Raw genomic sequence first — 12,612 nt, forward strand, 5'->3', positions numbered from 1 at the left:
AACAACAGCACAATCAATAGCAGCCCCCTGACTCTGTTTGACCTCAATGGAACAGAATATTAATTAGTATCATTGGTAACACTTGTGTTTACCCTACTATTTCATGTCAAAATGGCTGCTGTGAAAGTATCGTGTGGATTGGTGCATTTTGTTTTGCAGTATTACCACCACCTGTAGATGAATGGAGGCCTCCAGTTGGACATGCAACCAAAGTGCAACTAAGCAATTTCATTGGTCGCACTGGTACACCTGAAATTTAGAAGATCAGATTTTGATTTACATGACTATTTATTCTGCAGCATGTGAGGTTGGCACTGTATTATTGGGTGCACCTAAATTAAAAAGTTAGCTGTTATGGCAGAAGCCAAAGAGGATCTAGATTATTTAGCAACATAATCTGTGTAGGAAGGAGGCGGGGGGGGTAGATGGTCAGCAAAACGTCCGACACAGGGGACCATCGTTTTATTTCATTCCAACCACAAGTCAGTGTTGTGGGTTATAACCACAATTGTTCTCAAACCTAGTGTTTATTACTGTAACCATGACAACAAAGCACCCCTAACTTTAACCAATGGTGGTAGACATTTTAACCTAAACCTTAACAGAGTCATTTTTGTGCGTTAACCTTACCAAACGTTAGTGTTTTCATATCATGAAATGGATTTATTTTCCAACAGTGATTTGTAAATGTTTGGGAAGGCACAGAGAAATGATGTCATCCCGATGATAAGGGTTCGATCAGAAAACAAACTAACAACATTTTGTTGTTTAATTTGGTGGGTTTGTTGGTAAGAAATGTGAACTGTATCATGTGCAAGTATGTGTGTTACGATTAGTTGATCAATCAATTAGTTGTCAACTATTAAATTAATTTGGAACTATTTTATTTTTTATTTATTTATTTTAATCAATTAATTGTTTTTAGTTATATTTTTCTTCTTAAAAAAAGAGGCAGGGCACTTTTAGCATCTGCATATTAGCACAATGATGTTAGCATTTAGCTCAAAGTACCACTTCATAGAGTCTTGTAATCTGACTGGTTAGAGGCTGAATGTCACTGAATGTGTTCATACTGCAGTGGTTACAGCTGTTGTACGGATGCTTCCTTCTGATGTTCTACTTTTTGCACTCTTAGTGGTATAAATGTGTCTTAAAACAGGATAGAAAGTAAATTTATTAAAGCTTCTGGCAGAACAAACAGACATCCCTGTCTGATTATTGTATCATTTAAAAGTTTCCAGATAGATTTTCAATCTATCAACAATATATTTTTCTACAGCACTTTAAATGTAGACATACATTACAACTCAAATCATAATAAATTATGTTAATCACATATCTGACAGGAAAAGGGCTGCACAGATAATTCCCCTGCATCAATAAACTGTATATAATACCAAAATAAAAGAGGGTAAGTGATACTGCAGCAAGACCACATGTATATTCAGTGTATACTCTTCTTGTGTACAGTGTATACCAAAAAGGGATTTTTAAAAGGTGCAGCATCCATTTAAAGAATGAGCTTGCCAAGGCAAGTTGTAAAATTAAATGAGGGGATGTTTTTGCCGTGTATCCTTCTGTATCTGCTTTTAATAACCCTCCAACACCTCGAAAATGCTCGAGAACGTGTGTGTGTGTGCGTGTATGTATGTGTGTGTATCCAGGGCAGCTCTAGATAGCAGTGTTAAATTAGACCATGATAATAAGCTGTGGGACTTGATGTGCTCCCCGAGGATTAGAGCAAGACTTCATCTGTCTGTCTTCATCACTGACCTGACACACACACACACACACACGCAAACATGTACACACATACATGGCAGCATACTTACACATGTATATACTTAGGCCAACGCATTTGAGCATAGATGCATGCGTGTGCTTGAACACACAGGTACTACTGAATTAGTTACACCTGCTTTCCCTGCTATGACAAAATGTTCCATTTATCATCATCATTATTATCTGCCCTCACCATATATGTTCCAGTTACTCAGCAACATGGTGTGACAGTTCATTGCTATGCAGACAACGCACAGTTTCATTGTATATCAAAGTATTTATTTTTGCATGAGTGTGGCTTTATATAGGTTTATAGTGACTTAATAGTGAGCAAATAGTCGCAAATTGTTGTGTGTCATGGTATTTTGCCCTGTTTGTTGTGGTTTATTAATTGTTGTGTTAAAGAGGTCTAACTATTAGTAGGAGTAGTTAAGAGGGCTCCCCTCTTTATATACGCTGCACAGCTTACCACGACCATAGTACTCTTTATGGTAAAAAACAATATGGCTGCCTATTAAAGGGTTACAGGAGTTGTTTCAGCCGTGCACTGGTATGGCGGTATATGAAATTCATATCATACAGGAAATTAAAACTGGTATACTGGTTCATCTGATATACAGCCCAGTACTAGGTAACCATATAGACTGACCTAAAAAACGCAGTATAACTAAGTCTTGCACATAATGCAGCCGCCAGAGTCTTAACCAAAAGAAGAAAAAAGGGAACACAGAAAACATCTTCACACTGGCTCCCTGTCTCTTTTGGAATCAGTTAGCACCAGTTCACTGTGTGTCTCTCTACTAATGTACCTACCTGCAGCCTGAGCTCATCAAACACAACAACAGTTAAGACAAAGTAGTCTGGAGAGGGAGCCCTTGCTTTTACTGGACATAAACCGTGAAGAGGAACATTAATATTCAAGGTCCAGCTTTTGTTAGTTAAGAGTTTCATGTTGCCTTGCATATTTCATTTAAAAAAATAATTTTTCTACTCTTTTGTTACATTTGAAATTGGTTGTTTCTGAAATTCTTTAATGCAATGCATCGTATGCATAAAGGATGATAATGATGAAAATGATTATTATTAGTAGTATTATTAGTATTATTATATATTATTCACATATACACTGTCCCGTTACCAGTCAGTGTCCTTTCATATTTTTGTATTTTAGTATGTCCTTATTGTCTATATGTGTATCCACTAATTGGTGAGTATAGAAAAAATATAAATTTAAAAAATCAGAGGAAGGAAGGAAAGGGATTTTGAATACGAGCCTACATGATGTTCTTGAGATTTGAGAACACAGACTATCCCGGCATTTAAGAAGACCATTGCTACTCCGCACACACACTGAGGACCCCAACACATCCAGGCAGCGCACTGCAAAGAGCAAGAGGAGAGAGAGAGACAGAGAGAGAGAGAGAGAGGCATTGGAGAGGGGGGATGCAGAGCGTGAGAGAGATGTGAGGGCAAGGAATAGTCGGGGGGCAGGGGGATGCTGCAGAGAAAAGGAAATCTCATTATATACACATGAGCACTGCACAGAAAATGACTGATAATACGTTTCATAAAATATATAAATTATTTGCAGGTTGCAAGGTAGATTGTGTGTGTGTGTATCGGTGTTCTAAGACAAACAGATGATCATTGATCCTGTGCTGATTGGAAAAAAAGCTGCTAAACCTACAGTACGTGTGGCGGATTTACATATACACACAGCAACAGACATTTGTTGTAGTCCTATGATACAGGTTGTGTGTGTTTTCATAATGGTGCTCACAGTAGTATGCACCTTATTCCTTCGTTGTTCATGTAGCCACTTATTTTCACTTTACGTACACTGTGTATCTATTTTCTCTCTCTCAAACACACACAAACACACGCACACACACACACACACACACACACACACACACACACACACACACACACACACACACACAGATACGCTGTGTACCTCATTACTTTTACACTCCCCATCCATCATCCTTCCCCTCCCTCCCTCTATCTCTCTGTCTGTGCTGTTATCAATGGGATTGCAGCAGTCAGGACATTTGCAATGAATTAACAGCGTTTCTCCACTCTCCTCGGTGTGTTATTGGCGCCCCCTGTCTACAACCTGTTGGCATAACTACTGCTGTCCACATGCTGCAATGGCCCAAACCCCTCCTCCTCCACCAGCAAGCACATGAACACCAAAATACTAATGACAAAGGCTGAAACTGGCCAGGAAACTGTGGGCGTGTAGGTGTGACTAGTGTCCTGTGGTGTTGGTTAAATAAAAGGAGATGATGTGCAAATTGTAACACCCTGTCTCTGTTTTTCTTTCTGCAGTATGTGGCGTTTGGCTCACTCTTCTTCATCCTCCTCTCCATCTCCACTTTCTGCCTGGAGACCCACGAAGCCTTCAACACCATCTATAACAAAACGGAGCTTGTCACCGTTGACAACACGACACATGAGGAGGTACACTGAAGTTTTAGTGAATCGACCTTTAAAGGGACACTCCTGCAAACGCAGTGTTGCTTTTCTTTGAAGTTGTGAGATTTGGGAGACAAATTAAAAGATTAATGATTAAAGAACGAAGCAGCAGAGACCAAGGTAACCTGATTTTTAGTCCCTGGTATGGGTCAATGACCAAAAACGCTCTATACTACAAAACCAAGATGCAACCTAGAGCATCCATTCGTAAGCCCATGCCCCTAATTTTGATGTCTCCTAGCTCAAGCCAAGATAAACACTGTTTCTTAGACTTTACCAAGCTCCTCCAGATCCGCAGAAGTCATCACACAAACAAAGCACAGGCTGAGTAGTACTGCCCATAACTAGTAAACTGACATTTATGTGTAAAACGGTGGATTGGCTCTTTATTATTTAACGTACTTGACCCTTCCTAAGCCCCGTCCCTTCGGTCAACTTTCTCCTTTCCTGTAGGGATGTGTATTGGCAAGAAGAAAGAAAGACATAGAAGGGTTATGATTCAATATATTGTGATGTATTGCGATACTCTACGCTAGGCAATATATTGTGATTTAATAAAAAACTGTCATAAAATCTCAGTTAATTTTTTAAAAACTTTTTTTATGCAACCGGAACAGTGGCATCGGCATTTGTATTTATTGTAACATTATAGCCCTCAGCTTATGTTTACAACACGGCTATCTAGAGGTTGGGGGTTTAACCACAAAAATCAATACAGTGTTTCTGAGAATCGATACAAGATAAAATATTGCAATTCAATATCTTTTAATATTTTTTACACCCCTAGATTCCTGCTTATTTAGATAGCATATGCTATGCTAGGTCTGACTATGTTGAAAAGAAAACTACATTTTGAAGATAAAAGCAATATCTTAAGTAAACTGATGTTAGCATGACAAAAAGCTAGCTAATTAGCTAGTCAAGCTACATCAACCGTAGCTTCAATTTTGTTAACTAGTTTGCTAAGGATTAATGGAGATGAATTAGTTAGCTAGCCATCCAATGATTGATGTAGATAGCTAATGAGTCATTACAGCAGTACAGGATGAATAACGTGAAGCCCTTTTGGATTATAGCACCAATTAGCTTGATGAGTTAGCAGAGGTAATACTGAATAATACCTGTGATGGAAGGGGTTTGCTATAAGTTATGATCAACCTCATATGAGTTATGTAAGGGATAATGCCCAATGAGTTGCCCATTATCAGGAATTAATGGATGACGTATGCCTACAATGACAAATGATGTTAATGAGAAACTGCTAAAGAAACTTTTGACAGGAAGTGAGTAGTGTAACTGTATAGAGTATTATATTACATTATTATCATCGATTAAAATGACCCTTAACGGAATGAAACAGTATACCATGGTATCAGTACACCGCTGCAACCCTAGATGTGAGAAAAGAGTGGCACTATAAAGCACAGAAATGCACAGTTGTATGGTGGAACAATGCTACCTTGTAATGAATGAATAAATGAATGAGTAAAGGCTTGATAAAAATTAACCCTTCATTTTTGTTCTTTCACCCTGCAGATAGTGTATGAGGTTGTCACAGATGGATGGCTGACATATGTGGAGGGCGTCTGCGTCATTTGGTTCACCATTGAGGTGATGCTGCGCGTCATCTTCTGCCCCGACAAGGCAGAGTTCTTCCGCAGCGCCCTTAACATCATAGACTTTGTGGCCATCGTGCCCTTTTACCTGGAGGTGGCGCTGAGCGGCCTCTCCTCCAAAACAGCCAAAGACGTGCTGAGCTTCCTGCGCGTGGTGCGCTTTGTCCGTATCCTGCGTATATTCAAGCTGACCCGCCACTTTGTGGGTTTGCGTGTCCTGGGCCACACTCTGCGGGCGAGCACCAACGAGTTCCTGCTGCTCATCATCTTCTTGGCGCTGGGCGTCCTCATCTTTGCTACCATGATCTATTACGCCGAACGCATCGGTGCAGATCCAGACGATCCGACAGCTGCGGCCCATACCAACTTCAAGAACATCCCCATCGGCTTCTGGTGGGCTGTGGTGACCATGACCACGCTGGGCTACGGGGATATGTACCCCGAGACATGGTCGGGAATGCTGGTCGGTGCCCTCTGCGCCTTGGCCGGTGTGCTGACTATCGCCATGCCTGTGCCTGTCATCGTCAACAACTTCGGCATGTACTACTCCCTGGCCATGGCCAAGCAGAAACTCCCCAAGAAGAGGAACAAGCACATCCCCCGAGCGCCACAGCCGGGCAGCCCCAACTACTGCAAGCCAGACGCCCTAGCCATGGCAACCGCCTCGCCGCACAGGCTGATGGGCAATGTGCTCGGGCCGGGAATGGTGGGATCCGGCAGCATGATGGGTACTGGAGACTGCCCACTGGCACAGGAGGAGATCATCGAGATCAACAGGGCAGGTGAGTGATCTAAAAGAGATGAGATCATGTGTGTATGCAGGTGTGAGTGGATGTGAGGGAAAACAGCAAAACAGGCCTCTGAATCATGTATCTAATTTCAACCAATATCTCAAAAATACCAAAATTTAGAGTCCTTGAATTTCATTATGGCAGTCATAAAAAGGGGCGGGACTAGATGTGTGTGTTGGGTGTCATGGGATGTGTGTGAACAGGCTTGCAGGTTGTTTTGGACATGGCTGAGAAAGGATCGTTTCCTTATCAGATATGTGTCATCTCTTCTTCTTTACTACTTATAGAGCTCCAAATTCTACAGTTAATCACTGGAGTGACCATAACAAGAAATGATTTCATAAAACTGTCCAAGTCTCTCACTTTCTCATCAAACTAATGACCAGAGGTCAGATTTCAAGCGCTGAACTGATATGAGAAGTGTGTATCTAACAGGTTTTGAAGCTGTAAATAACTTGCTGATGTCCCCGTTCTTACTAGAGTGGAGTACACTAAAATAGATTTTAATTTACGATGGGACGAGAAAGCTGGAAAAAAAAGGCTTATTACATTCTCTTGACAAATCCATCTCTTTGCTCTCACAGCCAGATGCTGTGCGCCGCCAAGGCTGACATGTTCAGATAATCCTGGATCGGGTCTATATAGATGTACAGTATTCTCTGCTTGTCGAAACATTGATCCAGGCCATCTCATCTCTGCTCCGCTCTGCTGTTTTAATGGACATGTCCATCATCTGCACTGTGTGTAGAGTTGCAGTGTGTGCCATTACAGGATTCAAGGTTTATAACTATGAGTAGTCTGGCATAAACTCATTTAATCAGAACAGCCGTGTGCAAAAGCAGTAAATTTGACGATGTTTTTATAAAACCAGAATTTGATGCGGTCGAATCCCCTTTTGTTGTTTTGGAATTTAGCTTTGTAACAGGCGGTCTTCAAAGTTTTCCAACAGTTTTTAATTTGTCCAACACTTCGGTCTATCCTGGCTTTGGTCGTTATGTCTTGTTTTCCTATTGTCTAGGTGTCCAATATTGTTCAGTTCTTTAAGAGTTTGCATCAGGAACAAACTCAGAAACCCAGAAGAAACAAGCGCAGAGGTTCAGGATGGCAGCTTGGAAGCTGCCAATTTTTGGAAGTGGAGAAACTTACATCCCCACACATTTACTTCAAGACAAGCAAGCGCTGAAAGAACACAGCCATAAAATAAACAGGTTAAATCGTTTATCAATTTATGAAAACGTTTAAACTACCCCTCTGCAAGTTGTGGCCTCTTTTTTCTAAATTTAGGTGTTTGTCTGGGTTTTTTTTTAAATCTTGTGATATTGTGATCTTGCGAGTCCAGCTGCCTCACAACGTTACTTTATAGCCATTATAATGGGAATAGTAAACATATGGCTATGTTCATAGCTATGGGAATAGCTATAAACAAAGCCATTGTTGCATTTTAGGCATTCCTCCCATCTGGTTCTGCCCATCTTTAGAAATGAACACTACTCATCAGCGAAAGGCAGTTGAGTCCATATGTCAGGCTGTAAAGTAAGGTCAGCAACAGACTGAACAAACCACAGCACCAATGGTTGAACGTCCTTTAAGAGAAACTAAGAATACTGTCTACAATAGCTGTTTCTTTTCTGCTGAGATCTCAGCATTAACAAAATGTCAACCTACACTCACAAGGTAAATATGTCACAGTATGGAGAGCCACAGAGGCCAAAACTTTTCATGTGAACAATGTGAGTGCAGCCCTATGAGTCTTCCAGGAGAGTCTGAAAATGTGCTCTTTTATCGCCATATTTAAACAGTATATTGTCACTATGACGACGGCTTTTCACCCCACCGTCAAGTGTTAGGGTGTCCATGGGGTCAAAAATCAAATAATCTGAATTGTAGGCCTTAAAATAGCAATAAATAAATATGATTATGACAGAGCTTTAAAAATTAAATGTTTAATGAAGTTAACATTTCTTATATAAAGTTGCTTTTTTCAGTCTCGCTTTTCGATGTGTTTTGGGAAAAAGTAGTCTTGATCATATTGTAACAAATGCAAAATGAAACCGACATGGAACCAATACTAGTACCAATACCAGTGTGTGTGTGTTGTGTGTGTGTGTGTGTGTGTGTGTGTGTGTGTGTGTGTGTGTCCACCCCTCTGGCCTGTATCTGTAACTGTTGAACAGTAAATCATATTAGATTAGGTTTGACAGCTTTGTTGAAAGCTGCAAACACTGTTTCCCCTATATCCATCTCCTCTTGTGTGTGTGTGTGTGTGTGTGTGTGTGTGTGTGTGTATGTGCGGCACACTATATATTTTCTGTCTCTCTCTCCTTCTCCCGCTCCTTTGTTCAGTCTCTCTCATTCAGTGCCGTTAAATGCTGCGTGTGACTACATGAAGTGTGTTTGTGTGTGTGTGTTTGTGTGTGTGTGTGTTTGTGTGTGTGTGTTTGTGTGCAGCCTGCTCTGCTGCAGTGTGTTGGTCATGTGATCAGGATAGCTATCACAAGGCACTAACGTTCCTTTGCACCCCTCCACCCCCCCCTTCTCTCCCTCTCTCTTCTATCATTTCTCATCCTCTCTTTACCCTCTTTCATTTTATTTTTACCTCCTAATCGTTTTTTTTTCCTTTAATCTCCCGTTTTTCGGCTTCTGTTTCTCGTCTCCAAATCCCTTCTCCTTGTCCTCCTCTGAGTCGCTCCTCACCACCTCCGCTCTTATCTCCCTTTTCCATTTTTATTACTTTCATGCTCTTACCGTCCCTGTTTCTCCCCCTCCCATGCTCCTCCTACTTCGTCACATCATTAATCTTCTCTCCCTTCACCCCACCTCCTCACTCTCTCTCAACTTTCCCCCTCCATCTCCTCCCCTTGTCTCCTCTCCTCTCTCATCCTCTCCTCCCACCCCCTCTCCCTGTCTCCTCTCTTCCCCCAAACCTCTCCTCCCCTCTCCTCTCCTTTTTCTTGCACTCCTCTCCATCTCTTCTTTCCTCTCCTCTTTACCTTTACCTTCTCACGTACGACTTTTCCTTCCTCTATCCTTGCACCATTTCTCCATTTCCCTCCTTCTCTTCTGTTGCTTTCTCCGCTCTGTCCTCAACCTTGATACTTTTCCTTTCATTTCTACCACTCTTCTTTCTTTTTTCTCTATCTCTCCCAGACTCCAAGCAGAATGGCGATGCAGCGGCCAACGCGGCGGCCCTGGCCAACGAGGACTGCCCCACCATCGACCAGGTCCTTGGGGACGAGCGTAGCCCGGCCACTGGGGGCCTTGGCTCCACCACCAGCCGCGAGCGCTACCCACACGACCGGGCCTGCTTCCTGCTGAGCGCCGGGGAGTTCCAGCGCACAACAGACGGGAACGTTCGGAAAGGTAGGAGGGCGGAAGGGGGAAGGCGGAGGATTGAGGGGGGGAGGAGGAGGAGGAGGAGGAGGAGGAGGAGCAGGGGGAGGGAGGTACTTGAGTGACAGCAGTGGTCTGTCGCAAGATGCATGGTCCTGATTGATATGTGCTGACAGTGTGTGTAGTGTGCAAAAACATGTAACAGTCAAACACATATGTTCCAAGCACACACATATCCAATTACACACAACACACACACACACACACACACACACACACACACACACACATGCACACATACAGGGGGGCGGCAAAGTAATGGAACACCTAACAATGTATGAATGAATCTTACAGGTGTCCATGTTGTTGCGTCCACACTCCTCTATATATCTATATCTATATCTATATCTATATAGATATAGATATGAAAAGTGGACAGCAAAAACACATCATACACAGACAACATAAAGAATATATAGTGTACAGTTGTATTTCAAAATAAAAGAAAAACACACAACACTTTACATTTCCCCCTCACTCCCCTCCATCATTCTGAGTGACAGCTCGGCATCACCATGAGCTCTCTCCCGTGGTACAAATAACATATCAATGTCCAATGAACGGCATTGATATTTAATCCAGTGATTCTCCTCATTCACACCTTCAGGCTACAGCTGTAGCAGAAGAAGTCCCCTTCATGCATTTATCCTGCATCTGTACTGCAGAGGTACTGCAGAGGCTGCTGCAGCACTGCCATCTCCGCTGATGGTGAAGTGACTTGATTTACTCGACTGTAACACAAAAGTATTCATGACGGCCTCTTTTTTTTGGTTTGTGTGTGAATTGTGCTCAAATAATGCAATATTCACATTCTGCAGATGGCTGGGTCAGCAGTCACTCATGCAGGATAACACTGGTGTGTGTGTGTGTGTGCTGTATTCTGTGTCCATCACAGCTGATACAGTTCTTTGTGTTAAACTGTGTATACATACGGTTTCATTTCAAAACAGTGTCCTTCAGTGGGATTATAGTGCCAGAGGATTATTAGGATACAGATAACATCGGTGTTATTATTATTTTACTATCAAATCCCATGAAGAGACAAAAGAAGACGAGCATCAGTTGATTGTTCCCATGTCATAAAACCCCGGAAGGATGTGTTGTGGTCTCATTGTCTGTAAATGTGACATGTTGCACCGCAGAACCTTGTAGAGAGGAGGTTGTGGTGGATGGATGGGCCAGCAAACAACAAATAAACGTTCACACCTCCTCCTCGCCTCATTCCCAAATCTTCTTCCGGACTTTAAGTCAGTCATTTAAACTGGAGTGTGCTGGTATTTGTGGATTGCTCTGTGGATGGCACTGTCCGCATGACTGCAGTTCGGTCCCGCTGCCACTTTGGTTTAGATTAAAATGTCTCACTGATTATTGAATAGATTGTCATGAAATCTGGCACGCACATCCTTGTCCCCTCAAGGTGAATTCACCCTTCCCTTTCTGCTCTGTGCTCCAATAACAGTTGAGCAAGCCTCAGTCATCTTTCTCCTTTCCCTGTGCTTAGATATGCTATGTGCTAGGCTCATCTATGTTGAAAAGATAAAAGGGACATATATATACATACATATAAACATATAAGTAAGCTAATGTTACCAAAACGCTAGCAAATAAGCTAGCCAATCTAATTTCAATGTATCCAGTACTTTGGTTTATGACCAAATACCCTCAAAACTAATGACACTACCATCAGCCTCAGCTGTACTTTGTTTTTAAAGCTAAAAATCAAATGTGAGCATGCTAACCTGCTAAACATCCGCATGGTACCATTGTCATTGTGAGCATGTTAGCATGCTGATATTAGCTTTTAGCCCAAAGCATGCTGTGCGTAGGTTCACAGAGCTGCTAGCATGGCTGTAGACAGGACAGTGTATGTGGGATTGAGTTTAAATAAGTACTACAGTCTGTTTGATAATGAAGGAGCTCTATGGCACAGAGGAAGACGATACATCAGGCTTTGATACCAACACAATAGTTGTGATACATTCTGTGCTGGTTTTGGTCTTTTCATGGGATTTGATTGACATTAAGAAAAATCTATAATATAATATCCAGCCTCCAGTACGAACATCATGCACTCACTAGCACTTTATTGAAACATTTTAATGTTACAAATATTTAAGTCTGTGTCTGGGTATCTTGTTTTGAAATGAAACTCCTCATGTGTTCAATTTGCAGTATTTTGAATCTGATCTGCCAGAACAGGCGGATCAGATGAGTGTCATTCTGTTCTCAGTCATCACATCAGGCTTCTTCATTGTTCTGCTCTCTCTCTGACACTCTATCTATCTCACTGTATACTTTATTTTTCTCACTTTTCCACGCTGTAATTCATTAACTCTTCATTCTTTCTTTCTCTTTCTCCTCCCCACACACCGTTCTTTCTCATTTCTGCTCTCACCCTTGCTTTTCGCCCACCTCCTCCATTGACTTTCCCTTTTTCCTTCACCCTGTTCTCCTGTTTCATTCTCATTTCCCTGCCCCACTGTCTGTCCCCTCTAATGTTTCCCCCTCATCTTCCATTCATTTTCCCTCTCCATTTCCTTGCTATCATCTTT

The 12,612-nt window shown here is 41.9% G+C and overlaps 1 protein-coding gene across 8 annotated transcripts in view; it reads left to right on the forward strand.

Annotated features, from left to right (window-relative positions):
* LOC127361032 (potassium voltage-gated channel subfamily C member 1-like) overlaps positions 1 to 12,612 on the forward strand; it is an 80,978-nt gene that overhangs the window by 31,005 nt on the left and 37,361 nt on the right. For all 8 annotated transcript variants that reach the window (XR_007884021.1, XR_007884022.1, XM_051395598.1 and 5 more), the window contains exons 2-4: positions 4,117 to 4,248; positions 5,800 to 6,661; positions 9,818 to 10,030. Coding sequence is in view for 6 of the 8 variants with exons in the window: in XM_051395598.1 (XP_051251558.1) it covers positions 4,117 to 4,248; positions 5,800 to 6,661; positions 9,818 to 10,030 (1,207 nt within the window). In the remaining 2 variants the exon portion in view is untranslated. The remainder of the gene's footprint in view (positions 1 to 4,116; positions 4,249 to 5,799; positions 6,662 to 9,817; positions 10,031 to 12,612) is intronic.

This window comes from Dicentrarchus labrax, unplaced genomic scaffold, assembly GCF_905237075.1.
Source record: "Dicentrarchus labrax unplaced genomic scaffold, dlabrax2021, whole genome shotgun sequence".
NCBI lineage: Eukaryota > Metazoa > Chordata > Actinopteri > Moronidae > Dicentrarchus > Dicentrarchus labrax.